Source organism: Vipera berus (genome assembly GCF_964194415.1).
Source record: "Vipera berus genome assembly, chromosome: 7".
Taxonomy (NCBI): domain Eukaryota; kingdom Metazoa; phylum Chordata; class Lepidosauria; order Squamata; family Viperidae; genus Vipera; species Vipera berus.
In genome coordinates, this window is record NC_138209.1 from 70,351,574 (window position 1) to 70,374,925 (window position 23,352).

Genomic DNA, 23,352 nt, shown 5'->3' on the forward strand with positions numbered 1-23,352 from the left:
ACAGGAAACAAGATGGCTCCGCCCAGGGAGACCGCATGGTCCGGCACAGGAAGCAAGATGGCGGCCCCCTGTGCGCCCACATTTTCTAACAAAGAGAGGCCTCAACTAAGTCTGGAGGCCCAGCAACCCCTGGCATCCAGCCATAGCAACATGCAAACTCCTGGGCTCTCTCCAGCAGAAACCCTCGTGACCTATGATGGCTATAAGACTGCTCATTACCCCCCAAGGCCCCCAACCCTCTCTCCGGGGCCCCCAGCCTTCTTTTCGCCCCCGCCCAGGCGCTCTCCTTACTTCGCCTTCGGGGGGGGGTTGGCCCCCTCCTCCAGCATCGGCTTTAGCCATCCCCAAGGTTTTCAGGAACAGCGATGGGCTTCTCAAGGCAATCCAGGGCCGGGGGGGCTCCAGGAAGGATTTCCAGAGCATTTTCAAAACCAAGTGCCGGCCGGCAATCTTGGGCTCCGCCCACCCCCTGATCACATGTTTTCCGGACATGCCCAGTACGGGCTTTTTAACCCAGAAGGGGGGCCATCTGAAAATCAGAGAAATATACCACCAACGCCCACTAGAGGGGTACCTTTACCATTTTTTTCAATGCCAACCTCCCAGATGCTGGAGGAATGGGATAAAACGTTTCTGGCTGCGTCCACGTTGAATCCCAACTTTGAAAAACTGAAAATTGGGGGTGAGAACTACCACAGTTGGAATAGAAATTTGCAGGTATGTCTATTAAAGGATGGGATTCTTGAAATGGCCATGAACCCACCACCTTTCCCGTGGAGCTCACGAGAAGAGTGGCTTCATAGACAGACTTTTTCCACTCTGATGGCGTCCATCGATGATAATTTGTTCCCTAGCATTCCAGATGGACTCACAGCTTGCGCAGTTTGGCGCTTATTGTACAATTTATTCAACAGCAAGAGCATGGGTTCTCTCACCAGACTCACAACTGAGTTTTACAACACAAGACTCAGATTTGGTGCCAGCATGGCAGAACATCTTGGAAAATTAAAATCCCTCAGGGCGCAACTAATGTCCAAAAATTACCGAATACCTGAAGAGAACTTGGTCGCAGTTATCGTTGCTTCCCTGGACAAAAGTTGGAACAATTTTATTATTTCCCTGGAAGGGGGCAGGGATGGACCCATGCCTCTGTCCTATCTCGAGGGCAGACTCATTGACGAAGATAGCAGACGTAGACATACGGGAGAATACAACAGAGCCACCAGCCAGCCAGCCAGCACACGACACCGCAACTCAGAGCGGGTTAATGCTCTGCTCAAGTGTTTCACCTGTGGCTCTGAGGGGCACCTCAAGAAGGACTGCCCCCATTTTCAACAAGGCCCCAAGCGTGGTCCCAATCAAGGTAGGGGCAAGGGACAAGGAAGGGGCCGTGGCGGGGCCAAAAGTACTAACAATCTTGTGTCTACCTGTGCCCCCACCACAAGAGCTGATAGCTCCACTGACTTATGGTTACTGGACTCTGGAGCTTCTTCTCACATTACCAATATGAGTCAAGGTTTTAAAAGGTTAAAGAAAATTAACTCATCTGTCAAGGTGGCCAACGGTGATAAAGCTTTGGTTATTGGGGAGGGCACGGTTTCTCTACCCGGGCTTGGAAAAGTTGAAGGTGTCTTACACGCGCCCTCTATTGCCAACAACCTGTTGAGCATTATCAAGTTATGCGACGATGACGGGGTGGAAGTTTTATTTCGCAAAGGGGGAGGTCATGTCACCCGGGACCAGAGGGTCATTGGAAATATAGCCATCATAGATGATTTGCCATATTTCTCCCCCTTAGAAGGGGCCTCACAGACAACCCCAAGGCTGCTTAACGACCGCAAGGGTGAAGCGGTTGCATCCAAGCCCCCACAGCAAGGCAGTGTGGATAAGAATACCCAACCTCAGGTGTCACCTGAAGCACCGCTCAAGGCTACCAAAGCCAAGAGGGTGTCAGTCGGGAAGCCACTCCACGATAAGTGTGCCCATATTTTGCACCGAAGATTAGGTCATGCAAGCTTCCCTGTGGTTAAAAAGACGGGAGAGTTTGCTGAGGGAGTCCAGCTCAAAGATTGTGAGGTATTCCTGGACTGTGCAATCTGTAAGAAGTCAAAGAGGAAGGCTGCGCCTATTCCAAAAACATCACTGCGTAAGACCCAATTCCCATATCAACTAGTTCATGTTGATTTGGTCGGGCCTTTCACACCATCCCTAGGGAAAAGTCAGTATTTTCTCACTGCAGTTGATGATTTTTCACGGTACGGCCATGTGTATATCCTCACAGAAAAATCTGAAGCCTTTGATGCCATAAAATCACTCTACAACTTTGTAGAGACCCAGTATAAAACCAAGATTGCACAACTGCAGAGCGACCGCGGGGCTGAGTTCATGTCCCGAAAATTCCAGGACTGGGTAAAGCGTAAGGGCATCCGCCATTTTCTTACCGCGCCTTTCACCCCCGCTCAGAATGGTGTAGCAGAGAAAAGAAATGGAGTCCTACAAACTATGATGCGTAGTCTGATTGCAGACGCAGGGGTCGCAGAATCATACTGGGCAGAAGCGGTAAAATACGCCAATTATACCTTAAACCGCACTTGGAGCAGTGTTGTGAACCAGACCCCATATTTCCTAGTTCATGGTAGGAAACCAAATCTTGGACATTTACGTGTGTTTGGGTCCTATGCATGGGTTCACATCCCCAAGCAGCTGCGGAAGAAGGGGAGATCTGTCTCCCAGAGACTGAGGTTCTTGGGCTACGCTCCTGGCTCCAAGGCCTACCGTTTCCTGGGAGAAGGGGGCAGGATTGTGACTTCCCAATCTGCCTCCTTCGAAGAGGACTCCAATTGGGCCCAGATACACTCCAATGATCTGAGCCCATATATCAACCGTCCCAACAAGGGCACACCGACTACAACATCACCTGAGACGTCCACATACCCTGCCACCGACGAAAGTGTGGAACAAGACGAAGATGTCATCCCACCTGGTTCAGATGGGGAGGATGAGCCGTCCAGTTCCCCAGCAACGCCTCAGAAACCCACGGAAGAAAAAGGCGGTGAGTGGCAGAAGGTAAGGAGGTCAAAGCGGTCCAACAAAGGCATCCCGCCAAAGAGAATTGACATTGGGCACATCGCGTCTGTTAACAGCGTTGTGGTCACCCCAAAATCCTTCTCTGACATCCAGGAGCTGCCCATCGAAGAACAGGAGAAATGGCAGCTCGCGATGGAGAAGGAAATGCAGAGCTTAAAACAACTCAAGGTCTTCACCCCCCAGCAACCTCCAAAGGAGAGGAAAATCATTGGCACAAGGTGGGTTTACAAGGCAAAACCACTTGCCAATGGCCTCTACCTGTATAAGGCCCGTTTGGTAGCTCAGGGATTCGCCCAACGCTATATGGAAGACTATGGGGAGACATACTCTCCAACTGTCCGGGCAGAGAGCGTCAAGACCGCCCTCGTGACTGCAGCCGCTCTGGGGGAGGAAGTCTTCCAATTCGACATCCAGACGGCTTACCTCCACGCCAAATTGGACCGGCAGATCTACGTGAAGGCCCCTCCTGGTTACCAGCAAGAAGGGGAAAATACATGGTTACTTCACAAAGGGTTATATGGTCTCAAGCAGTCAGGGAAATTATGGTATGACTGCCTTAGAAAAAGTTTAGAACGAGTTGGTTTCACTGCATCCCGTGCAGATGAATGTGTTTTCACACGCAACTCAAAGGGTACCACAGAAAGGGTGTTAGTTTATGTGGATGACCTACTATATGTAGGACCTGACAAGGAAGGGTGTGATGAATTTGCCAAGGCCCTGGAAGAAAAGTTCACTTTGAAATCTTTGGGGCGGGTTGATAAATACTTGGGTGTGCATATTTTGGCCACTAAGGGGGGGTTCGCTCTATCTCAAAAAGAAAAGATAGAGGAGTTATTGGCCAAATGCAAAATGGCAGAATCTAATCCCACGCATAGCCCAATGCAAAGCGACTTTTACAACCATACTCACAAGGACGGTCCTGAGTTCACAGATAATACGCTTTACAGATCTGTGATTGGCTCCTTGCTATATATCAGCAATTGGAGCAGGCCTGACATAGCTTTAGCTGTAAATCTATTGTCCAGGCATGTGGAACACCCAAAGGAATTCCACTGGACTGCCGTTAAGAGGGTACTTAGGTACCTCAGGGGCACGACCGATGCCCTCCTTGTGCTGGAACCAGAGAAGGGGAAGACGGCCCAGCTCTCCGCTTACTCAGACGCAGACTGGGCCGGTGACTCCAAAAGTAGACGGAGCACTTCTGGTTTCCTCATATTGCTAAATGGCTGCCCAATACATTGGCATGTTAGGCAGCAAAAATTTGTTTCTTGCTCCACGGCCGAGGCTGAATTTGCCAGCCTGTCAGACACGGCCAATGATTTGACTTGGTTCAATGAGCTGATAACGAGCATCTGGGCAGCTCCTCCTCTGCCCATCCAAATTCTAGAGGACAACACGGCCGCCATTGCAATCTCGGGGGCTTATGCAGTAGGCTCTAGATCTCGCCACATAGACATACGCTATAAAAATGTCAGACAGCTTGCCAAAGAGGGTTTTATACGTGTAGAGCACTGTAATACAGTTGACCAGATAGCTGATCTGTTCACCAAACCTGTTCCCATTGACCGGCACAACCTTCTGTGTAAGCGTTTGTGTTTGGCCTTCTGAATGTTTTTATACATGTCTATGACACCTGCTCGCCCCCTCACACACATTCACTGGTCCCTGTCATTGGCTGGCAAGAAGGGGAATTGTTACATGTTTTGTGCCAGCCCATGGCAGTTCCCCAAATAGGTCATCAGATGGAGCAAAGAGGCTTCTTTGCTCCCCTGCAGCAGCCCCATTGGCGAGAGAGTTTTATGGCTAGGGAGGGGCCGAGACCCCCCATAAATACCTCTGCTCTGGGGCTGCCTCTTAAGCTTCTAGTTCTGCTTCTCTTTCTATTCTCTCGCATGCATTCTCTATCTTACAAGCATGGATGCTTCCATGCCATATAGCTCTTTTTATATAACCTGTCGATGAATAAAGCTTCATAATGACTGCATCTCTGCATTCTGCCTATTTCACTTGGAAGCACCCTAACGTTCCATCGATCTCTTGTGAAAGCTGCTTCACATTGCAGATTATCATGGCTTCCGCTCCATCCACGCACTGTTTCTTCACAAGCTGCCTTTTGTTCTTTCAACTTCTCACCTCTCCCTTTTTCCAAGATCTTGGCAACTCCAGTCAAGCTCAACTTTTTTAGTCCCTTCCTTTTCTGATTGACCCATTCCTTCTTTCTTCCTTCATATATTTGTTTTGCAATCCTATCCTCAGACCTCTCTCTGTGACCTCCGTCTACTTCGTTTGTATTCACAGTTGGATAAAAGTAAATCTGTGTAATCGGCTAAACTTCTCACTGCTTCTCCATTTGGGCACGGTGCAGGAAATTAAAAATGGGAAACTAGTTCAGTCTCATTTCTCTCTCTTTCCCCCCCCCCCCGCCCCCCCGCCGCAAATTTTGACTTTCTGAAAGAAGTTACCTGTCTCCATTCGTCTGAGCAGTTGTTTTTTTTTTGTTTAAGTTCTGTCGTCTTTAATCTTCTTTAGGTGCAAAGGGGCTTCTCACTATGGATTCACCAAGGAGAGAAAGAGAAGATCGCCAGCTGGATCTGCTGATTTGAATGCTGCTTTAACAGGATCTGCCCTTGGATCTGAGTTCTCTGCTGCCGCCACAATTGCCTTAATGACAGATGAACCAGGGCTAGTTAACCCTGCCTTCAATGCCAACTTTGAGGACGACTCACCAGGAACCAATCCCACCCATCTTTATATAAGACAGCAATCTAGAAGTAAGGGCCCCAGCAGGGAAGCATCTTGGATGCAGCAAGCCTGTTTCTAAATGGCCACATTTTGCTTAAACTGGTAGGCCAGGAAACCTTTTGCACTATTTATATACAACACAGTACATTATAAATGTGCAAAACACAGCTATAAGCAACAATAAATCAACACATTTGAAATTGAAAAACCTAGGAGAAGGAAGTCATTGTTACACGAAGAAAAATTTTTCGGGATCAAATACTTGTATCCATGTATGAAAATTACTTCTGATTTAATTATCTTGAGAATGTTTTAAGTGTAGTAAAAGGTAAAGGTTCCCCGGCACATGCGTGCTACTCATTTCCAACTCTAGGGGCCGGTGCTCATCTCCGTTTCAAAGCCGAAGAGCCAGCGCTTGTCCGAGGACGTCTCCGTGGTCATGTGGCCGGCATGACTAGACGCCAAAGGCGCCCAGAACGCTGTTACCTTCCCACTGTAGTGGTCCCTATTTTTCTACTTGCATTTTTTACGTGCTTTCGAACTGCTAGGTTGGCAGAAGCTGGGACAAGTAACAGGCGCTCACTCTCTAGCAACTTTCTGAAGCAAAGCCTTTTATAGAGAAGAGAATGGAGAATAACAGAATTGGAAGGGACCCTGGAGGTCTTTTTTTCTTGGCAAAATGGTCAGAAATGTTTAGCCTTTACAGATATCCTTGCTGAATGACCAATCATTCAAAATCACAGTGGCATTGGACAAGGGGGACTTAACAATTGTTCCTTCTTAGTTGTGGCCATCACAGCTTACCCGTGGTCAAGTAATCATGATCCAAGTACTAGGCAACTAGCTTACAATGGTTGTGGTACCTTGTGGTCACACGATTGCCATTTGCACCCTTCCGACAAAGTCAATTGCTTGTTGGGGAAGGCAGCAAGAAGTCACAAATGGCAATTACATGACAACAGGGTGCGGCGACTGTAGGATTCATCTAATGATGGCAACTGGGATGGCTGCAACTGCCACCGACAGTCAATGCAGTCACTTGATGTTGCGTTTTAAGACCATCCCAATCGCCAATGTGAAGGGAAGATTGTCTATACCAGGGGTAGGCAACCTTGGCTCTTTTATGACTCGTGGACTTCAACTCCCAGAATTCCTGAGCCAGCCATGCTGAGGGGAAAGGGAGAGGTTCCCAAGGCGAGCCATATATGCAAGATATTTGATCTCCATTCTTAGCTGATGTGCATTGAATTAACATGGATTTCTTAGCCAGACTGAAACTTCATCCCACTAACAGGGCTAGGCAACCTTGCCTCTTTTATGACTCGTGGACTTCAACTCCCAGAATTCCTGAGCCAGCCAAGCCCTACCCCTGGTCTATACCTTCTTCCTAGAGCTGAGAGCGAGTAACTGGCTCAGGTAAACTCATCTGGCTTCATGCCTAAGATGGGACTAGAACTCAGTCCCCTGATTTCTAGTCTGGTGCCTTAACAGGTAGTCCTTGACTTACAACAGTTCACTTAGTGACTGTTCAAAGTCACAATGGCACCAAAAAAGTGTCTTATGACCATTTTTCACACTTATGACCATTGCAGCATCCCCATGATCATTGTGATCAAAATTCAGACACTTGGCCATTGACTCATTTTTATGACGGTCACAGCGTCCCGGGATCATGTGATCCCCTTTTGCGAAGTCCATGGGAAAGCCAGGTTCACTTAACAACCATCTTACTAACTTAACAACGGCAGTGATTCATTTAAGAACACTGGCAAGAAAAGGTTCATAAAATGAGGCAAAACTCACTTAAGAAATGTCTCACTTAACAACAGAAAATTTGGGCTCCGTTATGGTCCTATGTTGAGGACTACCTGTACACCAAATGGACTCTAGCATTAAACTACGTTTGAAACTTTGAATTTAATTGTATGATGCCCTCTTCTCTGCTTGCTCTACGGTATATGCTTTCTATCTGACATCTAAGAATATAAAATATATTTTAAATTTATTTAAGCCTAATCACAGACCTCTCTACATCATTCTTTCCAATTTTCTACACAGCCTAAAGTTGGTTTATAGGCTTATATATATACTGTAAGGGACGCGGTGGCTCAGTGGGTTAGGACGCTGAGCTTGTCGATCAGAAGGTCAGCAGTTTGGCAGGTCGAATCCCGAGTGCCATGTAACAGAGTGAGTGCCTGTTACTCATCCCAGCTTCTGCCAACCTAGCAGTTCGAAAGCACGTAAAAATGCAGGTAATAAAATAGGGACCACTATGGTGGGAAGGTAACAGTGTTCCGTGCACATTTGGCATCTAGTCATGCCGGCCACATGACCAAGGAGACGTCCATGGACAAACTCTTCGGCTTTGAAACGGAGATGAGCACCGGCCCCTAGAGTTGGAAACGACTAGCACACATGTGCGGGGGAACCTTTACCTTTACCTTTACCTATATATACTGTATGAAGCATTATGGTGTGGTGGTTTAAGAAATTGGACAGGGTAAACTCAGATTCAAACTCACCCTCATCTGTGGGAATTCACGAGTGATTTTGGGCTGGTTACACTTTGTCTTAGCCCTAATCATTTCCCAAGGCTCTTTTGAAAATAAAATGAAAGGAAACCCCTATGAACTTTTGAAGACCTGGTGGAATTTAAATGTAACAATGTAAGAAATAGATAAATCACTTGGCAGCCTCCCCTTTTGATAATAGTCCCTATGGGTCTTCAAAATCATGCCCTAGGAGGTCACACCTTCTTCCGAGTTGATTTGTTGCATATGCAAAAGACTGGACAAACTGAAAGTTCATTCCAAATGCCACTAACAGTTGAAGTTCACTTTTTTTTTAATTTGAATGTTGTTGTTCCTCTGAGATAAGAATTGCCTTCCAAAACTCGGAGAAGTACAAAATGCAAACCGGATCTGCATTCTAACTTTCTTGAGCTGCAAGAAAGCAGAATTCTTGAACATCCATAATACTCATATATATATATTATTCAGAGAATTGTGTTGAAATTTGTGGAATTGCCATGAAGGATAAGGGGCTATTCTAGTGCACTTGGAGGAAGTATGATAACTTTCTTTCCAAGGACCTTTTCTTAATTTAATATATTATAAATACACATTTGGTAACTTTGACTGTAGCATATATTCCCATCCTTCTATTATTGACGATGGTCAAAATAACATTCTACTATGTCATTGTAAGACATTACTTTTGGAAATTAGTGTGGAATTTATTTATTTGTTTTATTTATTTATTTATTCATTCATTCATTCATCCATTCAGTTTCCTCCACGCAGTTTTATATAGCGTTCTCCTTCAGTTTTATGACTATTATGAGAGAGAGTTACAGTATCCTAAAAGACAGGTGTGGCTTACTGAACAAGTGTGAACTTGAGCCTACTTTTTGTCCAAGCCTAATACTCAAGTGTTGGAATTCATTGTTGGAATGTATTTTTATGCAACAACTATAGTAGTGTTTAACCAGTAGATGGCAGTATTTACAAGTCCTGATCTATGGTATATATACTCTATGTTCTTTTGTTCTAAGTAGAGTTTCCTGTTTCCTATTCACAATAAAATAGTTGAGCTGTAAAGCACATGGTGACAGTACTCTTTCTTTGCTCTGTGTCATGCTTTATATAAACAGAATTTCTAAAACCAAGCTACTATGTTACACTGACTTTCCACTGGCTAAAATATACTAAGGCTCTTGTGCAATGATGGAATAAGGTTTAAGGTTTTCTTACTATCTAGGTTATTTTCATTTAGCAACCTTTAGAATAAGTAAGATTTTTCTGGTATTCAGCCCAAGCCTAAATATTCTGTTTTCCTTTTCAGCCACAGCTTCACAGTTTGAGCGTTCTACTGTACGAAGCAGGTCTTTTAAAAAGATAAACAGAGCTCTCAATGTCCTTCGAAGGACAAAAAGTGGCAGTGCTGTGGCTAACCGTGTTGAACGGGAACGCGAAAATGTTGAAAATCTGATTGCTTCAGAAGCAGGTAATATTTTTTTCCAACTTATTTATTTATATTATACTGTGTAATTTCTTTTTTTAGTAAAATAATAATGTCCCCCATGAATCAAACCTAATGACTGAATACATATTGGATCCACCTAGATAATTTTCTGCACAGTGGTACAGATGTTGTTGCTCTTTGCTTTCACTTTTTCTGTTACTTCCCGTGCTAGCCTAGAAACCTAGATCATTTATCTAGGCTGCATCAACAGAGGGATAATAATAATAACAATAACTATTATTATTATTATTATTATTATTATTATTATTATTATTATTATTATAAAACTTTTAATCATAAAACATGAAACTCAGTCAACTGAACACTCAAACTGACTGGCACTAATGGTTGACACGGGTTGCTGCCAGCATTCTAGGTATCAACCAGGTATCTCCTTAAATTGTAAGATGTTCCGAGTAGCAGAATAATAATAATAATAATAATAATAATAATAATAATAATAATAATAATAATAATAATAATAATAATTATTATTATTATTATTATTATTATTATTATTATTATTATTATTATTATTATTATTATTATTATTATTATTTCAGGCAGGAAACCCTATACCATTTCAGATAAATGGCTGTCCAGTTTCTTCTTAAAAACCTCCAGTGTTGGAGCATTCACAGCTTCTGGTGGCAGGTTGTTCCACTGATTAATTATTCTAACCGTCAGGAAATTTCTCCTTAGTTCTAGGTTGTTTCTCTCCTTGATTAGTTTCCATCCATTACTTCTTGTCCTGTCTTCGGGCGCTTTGGAGAATAGCTTGACTCCCTCTTCTTCGTGGCAGCCCCTGAGATATTGGAACAGTGCTATCATGTCCCCCCTCGTCCTTCTCTTCATCAAAGTAGTATCATTAAACTAGAATAGTATCACATGAAGTGATACTGTAGTTCTGCATTATACCTTACTGGTGAGACTACACTTGGAAGCTTACCTTCAGTTCTGGTCACCACAATATAAAAAATGCTGAGACCTTGGAAAGAGTGCAGAGAAGAACAACAAAGATGATTAAGGGCCTGGAGGTTAAATTGTACAATGAATAATTGAGGGAACTAGGAATGCTTAGTCTAACAAAAAAGAAGACTAGGGGTGATATGATAGCAATCTTCCAGTATTTGAGGGGGCTATCACAGAGAAGAAGGAGTCAACTTATTCTCCAAAGCACCTGAGGACAGGACAAGAAGCAATGGATGGAAGGTCATTAAAGAGAGGCCCAGCCTAGAACTAAGGAGAAATTTCCTGACAGTGAGAACAATTAACCAGTGGAACGACTTGCCTCTGGAAGTTGTTGGGTGCTGCATCAAACTTTTAAGAACAGACTGGACAACCACTTGTTTGAAATGATATAGGGTCTCCTGGTTGGTGGTGGGGGGAGGATTTGGACTGGAGGACCTCCAGATTTGTTCCACTTCTATTATTCTGTTCTGTTATTCTTTCTATGATTACATGTATCCATCCCGTTGAGCCCAAAGAAAGTCTGGAATGGTATAGGATCTCCTGCCCTGGGGCAGGGAGCTGGAGTAGAAGACCTCCAAGGTCCCTTCCCACCTTATTATTCTATACTATATGTTCCATCTTTTTGATCATCCAAAATCAGCTCAGGTTTTCCACCTTATTATGGCCTTTCTTTGAAAATTAAATGCTACGTTTCTTGCTTAGTTTTAATTTCTTTAAAGCGTTTTTGTAATTAATAGGAATTTTACCACCACCACCCCAAAACAGTAAAAGAAAACAATTCACGGAAAAATTTTCAGAAATAATTTTCCGACATGCACTGAACATCTAGTGCAGGGGTGTCAAACTCAATTTCATTGAGGGCCGCATCAGCATTGCGGTTGCCCTCAGGGGGCCAGGTGGGTGTGGCCTGGGTGGGTGTGGCCTACTGGGTGGGCGTGGCTAGAGTGTGTATGGCCTACTGGGTGGGCGTGGCCAGCTCTATATCATTCGCATCAAGGGTGCCTATGGGTGCCTGGGCAGGAGTGGGACAGATCTGGGGGTCTCTGGCAGAAGGAGGGTCTCTGGGCCAGGGCCAAGGCAGTGGGGGCCGTTCCCTCACTGTTTCCAGGATGCCTTCGCAGGCCACATGAAACCACTTCGCGGGCCGCATCCGGCCCCCGGGCCTTGTGTTTGACATGTCTGATCTAGTGAATATATGCAATCTTTAATTGCATGTATGCAAAGTGGGATGTGTGGTCTTGATTTACAGCCTGAGGTCTATCATTGCTGATACTGGGTTTATGGGCAACTTGCACATATGCTAAGAAAGTGGGCTGGACCACAAAGTGATTCAAAGGAAAACCAGAGCTTTGTTCAGATCCACACATTTTGAATGCTCAAGTGAATCATACATGTTGCCCATCTGCTTTGAAGGATCAACGGCAGATCAAACCTGAGCCCCATTCTAGCTTTGCTGTTTGCACAATTGATGGTTTTGCAGGGAGAACTCCTGTTGAGCTAGACTTTAAAGAGAATAATACTTAAGTGGGCTCCAAATGCCTTTTGGCTGTCAGCTGTTATCGTCTACTTTCTGGAGTCATCTGCATCCATTATGATTGGTATCCATTTAATCTGGTCAAGGTCCAGGAGTAGGCTGTTTCTAAAATTATGCTTCCTATTTCATGTTTTCGCCGAGGTCAGCTGCAGTTCAAACGTTTCACGGCAAGTGTTAATTTAACTTTCTTTTTGGTAGCTGTTGACCTAGTTCCAATTTATGTGTAGACATACGTTATCTGACGCTATATACGCTATACATGTGTGCTAAGAGTAAAAAAAAAATCCAGATTCATCCTTTTTATCGAGGTCTATGTAGAAAGGCGAAACTGCCAAGGAACAAAGCAGTCTAAAATTTCTAAGCCGTGTCCAACGTAAGAAGTCCCTGTGTCAAACCAGCTACACTAAAGACTATTGTTTATTTATAAACATTTATTTATTTATTTATTTATTTATTTATTTATTTATTTATTTATTTATTTATTTATTTATTTATTTATTTATTTATTTATAAAGGTAGTCCTGCTCAGTTGCCATCTATTCATATTGAATGCAATTGGAAACAAGCAAAGTAGACATACACTTCTGTATTTTTTTTATTTTTTATTTTATTTTAATCCCATTTATATCCCGCCCTTCTCCGAAGACTCAGGCCGGCTTACAATCTAAGAAGCACAAATCAATGTGCTTAGCAATAGCCTTCATTCTATGTATATGCCTGCTTATTAGGGCTTTGCCCCCCCCCCAAGCGGCATTATTACAAAGTCAGCTTAATTGCCCCCAACAATCTGGGTCCTCATTTTACCTACCTCGGAAGGATGGAAGGCTGAGTCAACCTTGAGCCTGGTGGGATGCGAACCTGCACTAATTGCAGGCAGCTGGTGTTACTTAAGGAGGCATTAGCCCACTGCTCCACCAAGGCAGTGGGCTAATGCCATATCACCATATCCATTGCATAGCAGGATAATGTTTGTTGTTACCAACAGCTGCTCTTTACATGTGGAGGGTAGTACAAAGAAGGTGTCAAGGCTGCTAACATCGAATGTTATTGCTTGACAAGAGATTTAGTTTAAGGTTGGGAGGGGGGACGAGTAGGATTGCCCCTTTCAAGGCCATCTCTAACTAGAGAAGATACTGTAAGACCTTGAAGGGAAACTGATTCTTTCAATTAATTGGAGACTGTGATTAATGACAAAATTAGAAAGGTGGAGAATTGTGTTTTAATACATTGTGCAAGGGGCGGAGTTTTCAGATTCCAGCTTCCTTCGAGCAAGCATTTGCTGGTGTATTAGGCTAATACACTTCAGGGTGTCTGGTGTCAAATTGTTTATGTTTATGTTTATGTTTATTGGACTTATATACTGCCCTTCTCCTGTAGGACTCAGGGCGGTTCACAAGGAATTTAAAATAACAATACAAATTACAAAAGTTAAGAACAATTAAAATAATTAAATTTAGTCCTTGAATAAAATAAAACCCCTATTAAACTCCAATTAAAACCCAATTAAAATAAAATTACAATTAAAATTCTCAGTCCTGGCCGGAAAGCTCAAAGAGCCAGGTCTTCAGGTCCCGGCGGAATGTACGAAGGTCAGGGGCAGTCCTGAGCTCTACGGGCAGCTGGTTCCAAAGGGCAGGTGCACCCACAGAGAAGGCCCTCCCCCTGGGTGTTACCACACTATGCCCAGCTGTGCCATTTCCAGAATCTTTCTGCGTTCTGTGCTGTCTTTAGTTTCGGCGGCAGGCGATGACGGCTTTTCAAATTTCCCACATTGCGCGCTGTCTTCTGCTAGGCTTATGCGGCAGACGCTCTCCGGCTCACCGGGTTCTGATTATTCACTTCGCGGAAATCCCATCCTCGTCGCCACTGTTCTGTAGTGGGTGCCACGTGTAATGACCAGGAAACAGCAGACGGGGTTTATACAAGATGGAACTGAGTCCTTCTTCCCCAGGTGCCCTCTTGTAGCTTTTCCCCATCCCCTCAGTCAGCCAATCCGCTGGCTCTATTTTCCCGCCAGACAGGTGACACCCAACCCGGTGTCCTACTTTTCCCGCCGGACAGGTGAACCAATCGGTCGCCTGACTCATGCCACCAGGTATAGGGTGGCATACACAACAGAAGGTGTCACTGACAGTCTTTTAACTTACTGTCTCTGATTGCAAGTAGACTGTTGCTGGGTTTAAGAAAAGTCCATTTGACGGGAGCTTAATTTCTGGTAACTTCATGGACATATCCATGTAGATTTTGGCTGCAGCTTTCACTGTCACACATTATTTGCAGCTTCTCATTCTAGACATTATCTAAACTTTAGATTAAATTAATCCTGTTCTCTCACCCAAGAACTAACAAGATCCCATTCTGCATACCTTTTTCAAGATACCTACTTGGTCCTTACTGGCCACAGTTTCTTGAGGGTGAAAACTGCATGGCCAACACTGAAGAAATAGTTGGAGCCTTTAAAGCAGAGGTCTTCAAACTTGGCCCTTTTATGACTTGTGGACTTCAACTCCCAGAATTCCTCAGTCAGCGTGCCTGGCTGAGGAATTCTGGGAGTTGAAGTCCTCAAGTCATAAAAGGGCCAAGATTGAAGACCCCTGCTTTAAAGTTTTGAGGAGGGAATGAGAGTGAAAATGTTAATCTCAGCCCTTTTCTCTTAAATTTTTTTTTTACTTTGGATCAAACTGATCCATTCTTCTGCCTCTTCCCCTGATTCATTTTTGCGCTTTTCAAAATGAAGACATGAAGAAACAATGGCAGCGGAGGTCCTCCATGGGTTCAAACAAGCACGGAAATATAAGCAGTTGTGCTGTCCACTTTTGAGGAAGAAGCTGTATACCATCAATCCTTCCAAAAGAACTACTTTGAAGCAAGATGCCCTGCCTTGTTAATGGGTTGTAACCACCATGAGATCTTTCAGAAAATAATTAGTAAAGGTAAAGGTTCCCCCGCACATGTGTGCTAGTCGTTTCCAACTCTAGGGGCCAGTGCTCATCTCTGTTTCAAAGCCGAAGAGCCAGTGCTTGTCCGAGGACGTCTCTGTGGTCATGTGGCCGGCATGACTAGACACCAAAGGCACACAGAATGCTCTTACCTTCCCACCGTAGTGGTCCCTATTTTTCTACTTGCATTTTTACGTGCTTTCAAACTGCTAGGTTGGCAGAAGCTGGGACGCGTAATAGGCGCTCACTCTGTTACGCGGCACTTGGGATTCGACCCGCCAAACTGCCAACCTTCTGATCGACAAGCTCTGCGTCCTAACCCACTGAGCCACCGCATCCCACTAGAAAATAATTAGGTGATGAATATTTCAAACCAACAAACCAGTGATAATTTCCTGGGGAAGATAGTCTAAATCCACTAAGAAGGACATACTGAACACATAATATCCCAGTGAAAAGAAGAATGACTTGAGGATGAGCATTGCAGTAACTCTTTGTCACCTTTTTTTTCTTCTATAAATGGTCTTCTAGAATCACGGAGACATCACATTTATTTCATTGGACCTGTGAATTTATTTTCTTTTTTTAAAACAAACAGGTGGTAAGAATACGTAAATGAGTGTGAACCAAAAAGGATGATTGAAAAAAAAAAGAATCAAAAGTAGAACATGATGGTTTATTCTAGGGATTTGTCAAACTACAGGCTCCCAGACAAGGCCTAATAGTTTTAATTCTGAATAGGGTTTGCAGTTTGCTGTCCTAATATGGCAAAACTCTGCAAACAGGCAATGTTAGTCAAGCAGGCAGATGAATTGGTGATAAGAACATAAATACCTAGATAAGTTAACTTAGTGAAGAAATCTGGTATGGCTTCTGTTGCACAATATTAGTCATTAGCTTGTTTTTACATAGCAAAGGAACTGAAAAAAGAAGGGATGTAATTAATGAGCTGTTTTATTTTTAATTAAAAGTGTAAATACATTTTTATCCTATCACAGTTCTCCAAGAGAAATATATATTTAAAAAAAACCTCTGGAATTAATAAAATTAAACAAAATGAAAGTGTACATTTAATGCTCTTTTTTACTCAAATGAAAGAATAGTAACATTCAAGCAATTTTTCCAAATTGTTTCTTTTTTTGGGTGGGGGTAACAAGTACATCAGCAAAATATATCAAGCAAGTACATCAGCACAATATATACAGTTCTACGTTGTTTACAGAGTTGGCCTCTTGCCCCCAACAATCTGGGTCCTCATTTTACTGACCTCGGAAGGATGGAAGGCTGAGTCAAACTTGAGCAGGTCAGGATCGAACTCCTGGCAGTGGGCAGAGTTAGCCTCCAATACTGCATTCTAACTACTGTGCCACCATGTTCCATGCTAGCAAAGATAGCAGTTGATATTAGGCAAGCACAGCGGTAAATTTTTCTTGCAGCAATAAATGTATGATGGAAAATGTCAATGCCATGTTTAATTTAGTACAATCTGACATGTGAGGGCATATTTTACACTTTTGCTAGTTTTTTTCTTATTGCCCACCCCTCACAATACTTCAGGTTCAAGACAAGTCAGGAAAAAGCAAGGTTAATCCTGATCTCTAAGCAAGATGGCAAACCCACACTCTTCTGACTTTGTAGTAATCTGCCTTCAAGTAAGGATTTGAGAGGATGGTGGGGGGTACAAAAATCTAAGTAAAATATTACAAATTCTAAGCCTGGCCTCAGAATTTTTCAAGGTGCTGGTAGCTTTCAAAAGATTTGTATTGGCGAAATACAATTAACTGCCTCGCTTAGCAACAGAAATTTTAGGCTCAGTTGTGGTCATACGTTGGCCCGTGCACCTTTTAGTAAGTCCTTTTAGTAAGCACCAAATCTCTCGAAATCTAACTCTAAACAGCTGTGGAAGTGCGTCATGTTTTGTGTTATTGCGTTAAAAAAAAACAAAAGAACAAAAGGCATTCATTTCAAACCCAACCCTTTTCTGCATTTGTTTCAGCCTTTCCAAGGTTATATCATCTCATTCCAGATGGTGAAGTTACCAGTATTAAGATCAACCGCCGCCATCCCCACGAAGGCCTTGCCATCAGAGTAGTGGGTGGCAGCGAAACGCCTTTGATTCACATAATCATTCAACACATCTATCGAGACGGAGTCATTTTCAAAGATGGAAGGCTACTGCCAGGAGATATGATCCTGAAGGTAAAAGTTCGGAGAAATGGGTGGGGAATAAAGAGGCTGGAAGAATTGTAGGCCCAGCTTTCAAGAAGGCCTTCTAGTCTGAGGTCTGGCTTGGAAAACAACTGAGGCTCTAAAAGAGCAGTGATTAGAGGGTAAAATGGAAAGTGTGCATTTTTTATATATATAGTAAAGGTAAAAGTTCCCCCACACATGCGTGCTAGTCGTTCCCGACTCTAGGGGCCAGTGCTCATCTCCGTTTCAAAGCTGAAGAGCCAGCGCTTGTCTAAGGACGTCTCCGTGGTCGTGTGGCCAACATGACTAGATGCCAGAGGCGCATGGAACGCTGTTACCTTCCCACCGTAGTGGTCCCTATTTTTCTACTTTCATTTTTACGTGCTTTCAAACTGCTAGGTTGGCAGAAGCTGGGACAAGTAACAGGTGCTCACTCTGTTACGCAGCACTCGGGATTCGACCCGCCAAACTGCCGACCTTCTGATTGACAAGCTCAGTGTCCTAACCCACTGAGCCACCGTGTCCCTTTTTATATATATATATATACAGAGTCATTAAGATAGAGTTTTTCTGTCATGAAGCCTATGGCGGTCTCTTGAAGAACAATCCAGACAGAAGCTAGTTGGATAACAACAACAACAACAACAACAAAAAGTTGGAAGGGACCTTGCAGGTCTTCTAGTCCAAGGGTAGGCAACCTTGACTCTTTTATGACTCGTGGACTTTAACTCCCATAATTCCTGAGCCAGCCATGCTTAGGGGAAAGGGAGAGGTTTCCAAGCTGAGCCATGCTGGCTCAGGAATTCTGGGAGTTGAAGTCCACGAGTCATAAAAGAGCCAAGGTTGCCTACCTCTGGCTTAAACCAATCATGGGTATGAAATGCTTGGGTTGGCAGCCATTTCAACGGCAGGTGACTTCCCGAACATTTAAACCCAAGGCCTTCTGCAAGGTAACTCCCACTCACTCAAGCATCAGTTTGAGTAGAAGTCCTGTTTGGAAACCAAGAGAAGAGCTCAAAGTGCCTTTTATTTAAATTTAGAAGACTGGTAAGCAGTTCCCATTGTAATCCAAATAACGTTGAGCAATTACATATGGATAGATATAGATTCTAGAGAAGAAATTGGACAGAAAACAGTGTTCCTGCAGACTGGCAGAGTAAGATAAGCGAGGAGCTGCTGGACTAGTCTAAGGAAAATCTTTTTTAAAAAATTCATTTTTGTTACTAAGTTGTCAAAGTCTGGAATATATTACCCAATTCACTTGTCTCAGTCGGTAACTTTCCCAGTTTTAATTCTAACATCAGCTCTGTGGACCTCGCCCCATTATTTAAGAGGTCCCTAAGGAAGCGTGCATAAGGGCACTAAGGTGCCTATCCCTGTCTCTTTTTAATTTTTATTTTTTCTCCTTTGAATTTGTAATTTTCCGTTGACGAGCAAACAAAATAAAAAAATAGCCATCATAATCAGCAAGACAGAAAGAAAGTTGTGAGGGATGGGTGTTTAAGAGAAGGTGTATTGTATGAGGCAGACCTGAACTGTGATGGAAGCTGTCACTGCAATAAGAAATCATCTAAGTCAGGGGTCTTCAAACGTGGCCCTTTTATGACTTGTGGACTTCAACTCCCAGAATTCCTCAGCCAGGGTGCCTGGCTGAGGAATTCTGGGAGTTGAAGTCCACAAGTCATAAAAGGGCCACGTTTGAAGACCCTTGATCTAAGTATTCAACATGGTTGGATGTAGTTTAGCCTCAGTTAGATATGGCTGACCTACAATTTTGTCTTCCAGGTCAATGGCATAGATATCAGAAATGTGCCTCACAGCTATGCCTTGTTCGTCCTGAGACAACCTTGTCAAGTTCTCCGTCTCACCGTGCTCAGGGAGCAAAGGTACCATTGTGGGAATGCCAGACTTTTTCCTGATGTTCCCTGCCACAGGGATGAGAATTTGCACATTATTCTGAACAAAAGCAACCCACAGCAACAGCTGGGCATCAAGTTGATCCGCAAGGCCAACGAAGATGGAGTCTTCGTGTTCAACCTACTGGAAGGAGGCCTCGCTGCCCGTGACGGGGAACTTCAAGAGGACGATAAGGTTTTAGCCATCAACGGACATGACTTACAGCACGGAAGTCCAGAAACTGCAGCTCAGTTGATACAGGTAGGTTTCAAACAGCTTCCTCAGAACACATCTGGTATTAAATGGCATTAACATTTGTTTGAGGCAAAGATTGCAAACTGCCGTCTTGGCAGAGAAAAGGGGAAAACCCACCATGTTTTTTTATTCTTGCCATAACTTTCTATTTATATATCCAGAAAAGCGTTTTTCTTCAATCGGTTTAAAACGAGCACAGCCATTTTGTGAATGTGTCTTTCTCTGCAAACTAGAAAATTCGGTTATGCAGCCAGTTAACTAGGGGGGCTTCTCTCTGTATCTCAATATGCAGGCTAGCAAGAGGCAGGTTCACTTCAGCATATCCAGGCAAACCAGGCAACAGACCCCGGATATTTTACAGGAAACTGGCTGGGATTGCCACAGTAGCCATCTACCCTTCCTTGTTGACAAGGTGAGGCCTGCCCTCCTCCTCCTCCCCCTCCTCCTCCTCTTCCTCCCCCTCCTCCTCCTGATTTATATCATGAAAGAGCCCTGATGAAGGCTGACTAATATATTAATGTCCCTTGGTATCACCTCTGGATGGCATTGTCCAAAAGAACGCCGTTCAGATTTGCAGTTGTTTATAGACTCTGAGGGAGCTCTGCCGATTTCTGAATGAGGAGAAGGAAGAGCACAGCAGAGGAGAAAGCAGAGTTGGGGAGAGAAAAAGGGAAATCATAGCAAATCGTTCTGTATGTGTGTGTATCCCAACAAATCACAATCCAGGTTAATGATTTTCAAAGGAAGAAGCTAACCTGCTTTTCCTTCGTGTGGAACAAAATAGGAAGGGAAGACTTCGTGGTGGCTTTAGAAATTCCTGCAGTCTGGCAGAAGACGAACAGGACTATAATCCTAAATCTTAATTTAAGTTGAATGATAATCAAGAGAGGGATGTTGAAGGATCAGTTTCTTCCCCATTTTTATAGCATCTAAAGCAAGGGTCTTCAAACTCGGCCCTTTTATGACTCATGGACTTCAACTCCCAGAATTCCTCAGCCAGTGTGCCTGACTGAGGAATTTTGGGAGTTGAAGTCCATGAGTCATAAAAGGGCTGAGTTTGAAGACCCATGATCTAAAGGATGCCCTCTATCAACCCGAAACATGAAAGGCTCAAATTCTTTAATAACCCTGCTACCCTCCCTTTGGGTGGTTCTAAATTATAATTCCAGTTAAAAGAGAGCAGAGTTGGATCTTATACTACAGTTCCCAGTGCTAAATTCATTCTGGTATCTTAAGTGTGACAAATAAGGATAAGGTTGCAGTAGTAACCCAACTTATACAGGATTTCTTTGGTCACTTCCCACTTTCCTTTCAGCAACAGAACATTGACACCTGCTGTTATCTTTTCTTAACATCAAATCACTTTAAAACAAGATGTGGCATTACATCTCTTAGACCAGGGGTAGGCAACCTTGGCTCTTTTACGACTCATGGACTTCAACTCCCAGAATTCCTGAGCCAGCCATGCTGAGGGGAAAGGGAGAGGTTTCCAAGCTGAGCCATGCTGGCTCAGGAATTCTGGGAGTTGAAGTCCACCAGTCATGTAGGGGCCATAGTTCCCCCATGCTGGCTCAGGAATTCTGGGAGTTGAAGTCCACGAGTCATAAAAGAGCCAAGGTTGCCTACCCCTGTCTTAGACAAACTTTAACTCTAATTTTAGAGTTAGATTCTCTTAGATTCTCTCTCTCTCTCTCTCTCTCTCTCTCTCTCTCTCTCTCTCTCTCTCCCTCCCTCCCTCCATCAATCCATCCATCCATCCATCTTGCTGATGGTTCAATATTTCCAGAACCAGTTAATGGCTTAAAAAAACATAAAGCCCAATCTGCATATTAAAAAGCTGCAGAAAATGTCATCAACCCAAGATTTTAAATAATCAGTATATCAGAGGCCTGGACAAATAAAGACATCAAATATTTTTAGTGCTTTATTTCAAACTGCACTCAGCTTGGGACACAATAGGGTATTGTACCATGACAGGTTGATGTATCTATTTTCTACCTGCAGAGGCCAAGATGAAAAAAATTAAGATGGTAGCCATAGTCATATAATCCAAGCCCACTGCATTTGTGTGTTTCTTTCTGTGCCTGTCTGTGTGTGTTGCATGAAAAGGGGGCAGGGTTTCGATCACACAGCCATGGGTGCCATATTGACGTTTCTGATCACCTCACCGCACCTGGGTCTGCCTCTTTCTTTAAAAAAAAAGAGAATACTTTAAAGACAATATACAGTATAAACAAATACAAGGCAGAATACAGACAAATAAACCAGAGGTTGAAACATGTCATAGAGCAGGGGTCTTCAAACATGGCCCTTTTATGACTTGTGGACTTCAACTCCCAGAATTCCTCAGCCAGCGTGCCTGGCTGAGGAATCCTGGGAGTTGAAGTCCACAAGTCATAAAAGGGCCAAGTTTGAAGACCCCTGATTTAAGGGATTCTCTTATTTTCTTTACACTATTGTAACAACAAAATCTCTGTGCTGTCCTTTTAAAATTGCTTGAGTGTAAGTGTTTTTGATGAGGCTTATTTCATTGCTGTTATGTAATAGATGTTATCCCAATTTTATAGAGTTTTGGAGAGACTTTAGTGTCCAAATCAAATGGACGTACTATATGCTTAGGCATTGGTCTGATGAATTTGACACAGGCATAAAGTAATTGATTGCACAGTCATCCAGGTTATTATATAGGCCATTACCATGCTTAAATATTTCCACTTTGTAAGATAATTGGATTTAAATGTCCTCATCCTCCCCCCCCCCCCCGCTTTTCTTACTTTGAGAGCCAACTGTCTGATTAGAAAATTCTAGAACACAGATGTAAATGTGGGACCAATATTGCTTTCAAGTTTCTAATATCCAGTGCCAAGAATAAGCTTCAGCCTTCAACATCATTTGTTATTCTAAAATGGTTCAGCCGTCCCTTTTGGCGATGAAAACCCATGACATCCTGTCTCTATGAGGAAAAAGCCTGGCTCTGAAGCCTGTGACAATTGTAAACATTGACTTGTCCAGCGCCAAAGATCAGAGTCGCTGTGAGGCACTTGAGTGATTGTATTTCCAGATTTCATTAACTCCCATTTGGACTGAATTGTGCAATGTCCTAAAGCAATGATGGCAAACCTTTTAGAGACCGAGTGCCCAAACTGCAACCCAAAACCCACTTATGTATTGTTGGGTGATGGGTGGGTGTGGCCCATTGGGTGGGCATGGCCCATTGGGTGGGCGTGGCTGCAGTAGTAATGGCAGACTGGGTGGGACTAAAAAGTTCAATCAATCGATTCCAACTTTGCGAGATCTTTTTTTTCCCCCGCAAGAAGTTGAAATTGATTGATTGAACCTTTTTTTTTTTGCACACGGCAGCCGAAGCCTAAAGCGAAAAGGTTTTATAAAACCCAGCTGAAGGCCTAGGACTGGGGCGACAGCGCACGTGCCCACAGAGAGGCTCTGCGTGCCACCTGTGGCACGCGTGCCATAGGTTCGCCACCACGGTCCTAAAGCAACCAGATCTTTTTACACCGTGCAGAGACAAGATGCCAACTGAAGGGAATCTTAAAAATCATCTGATATTTGTGTCGTCAGGTGTTCTTCCCAAGAAATTCTCACCCAGTTTGACACCCTTATTTCCTGTGAGCAAAGTGTGCAGAAATCAAGATTCAAATGTGATCTAGCGGTTACTTGGCCATGCATTTAGCGTGCCAGGAGCGCCTCAAAGCA

At 43.6% G+C, this 23,352-nt stretch overlaps 1 protein-coding gene across 1 annotated transcript in view; it reads left to right on the forward strand.

Annotated features, from left to right (window-relative positions):
* The window catches only part of LNX1 (ligand of numb-protein X 1), a 147,494-nt gene that overhangs the window by 105,748 nt on the left and 18,394 nt on the right, over positions 1-23,352 (forward strand). Inside the window, exons 3-7 of the mRNA XM_081332986.1 lie at positions 5,617-5,858; positions 9,673-9,834; positions 17,294-17,496; positions 19,273-19,644; positions 19,931-20,050. Of these exons, the coding sequence (XP_081189112.1) occupies positions 5,617-5,858; positions 9,673-9,834; positions 17,294-17,496; positions 19,273-19,644; positions 19,931-20,050 (1,099 nt within the window). The remainder of the gene's footprint in view (positions 1-5,616; positions 5,859-9,672; positions 9,835-17,293; positions 17,497-19,272; positions 19,645-19,930; positions 20,051-23,352) is intronic.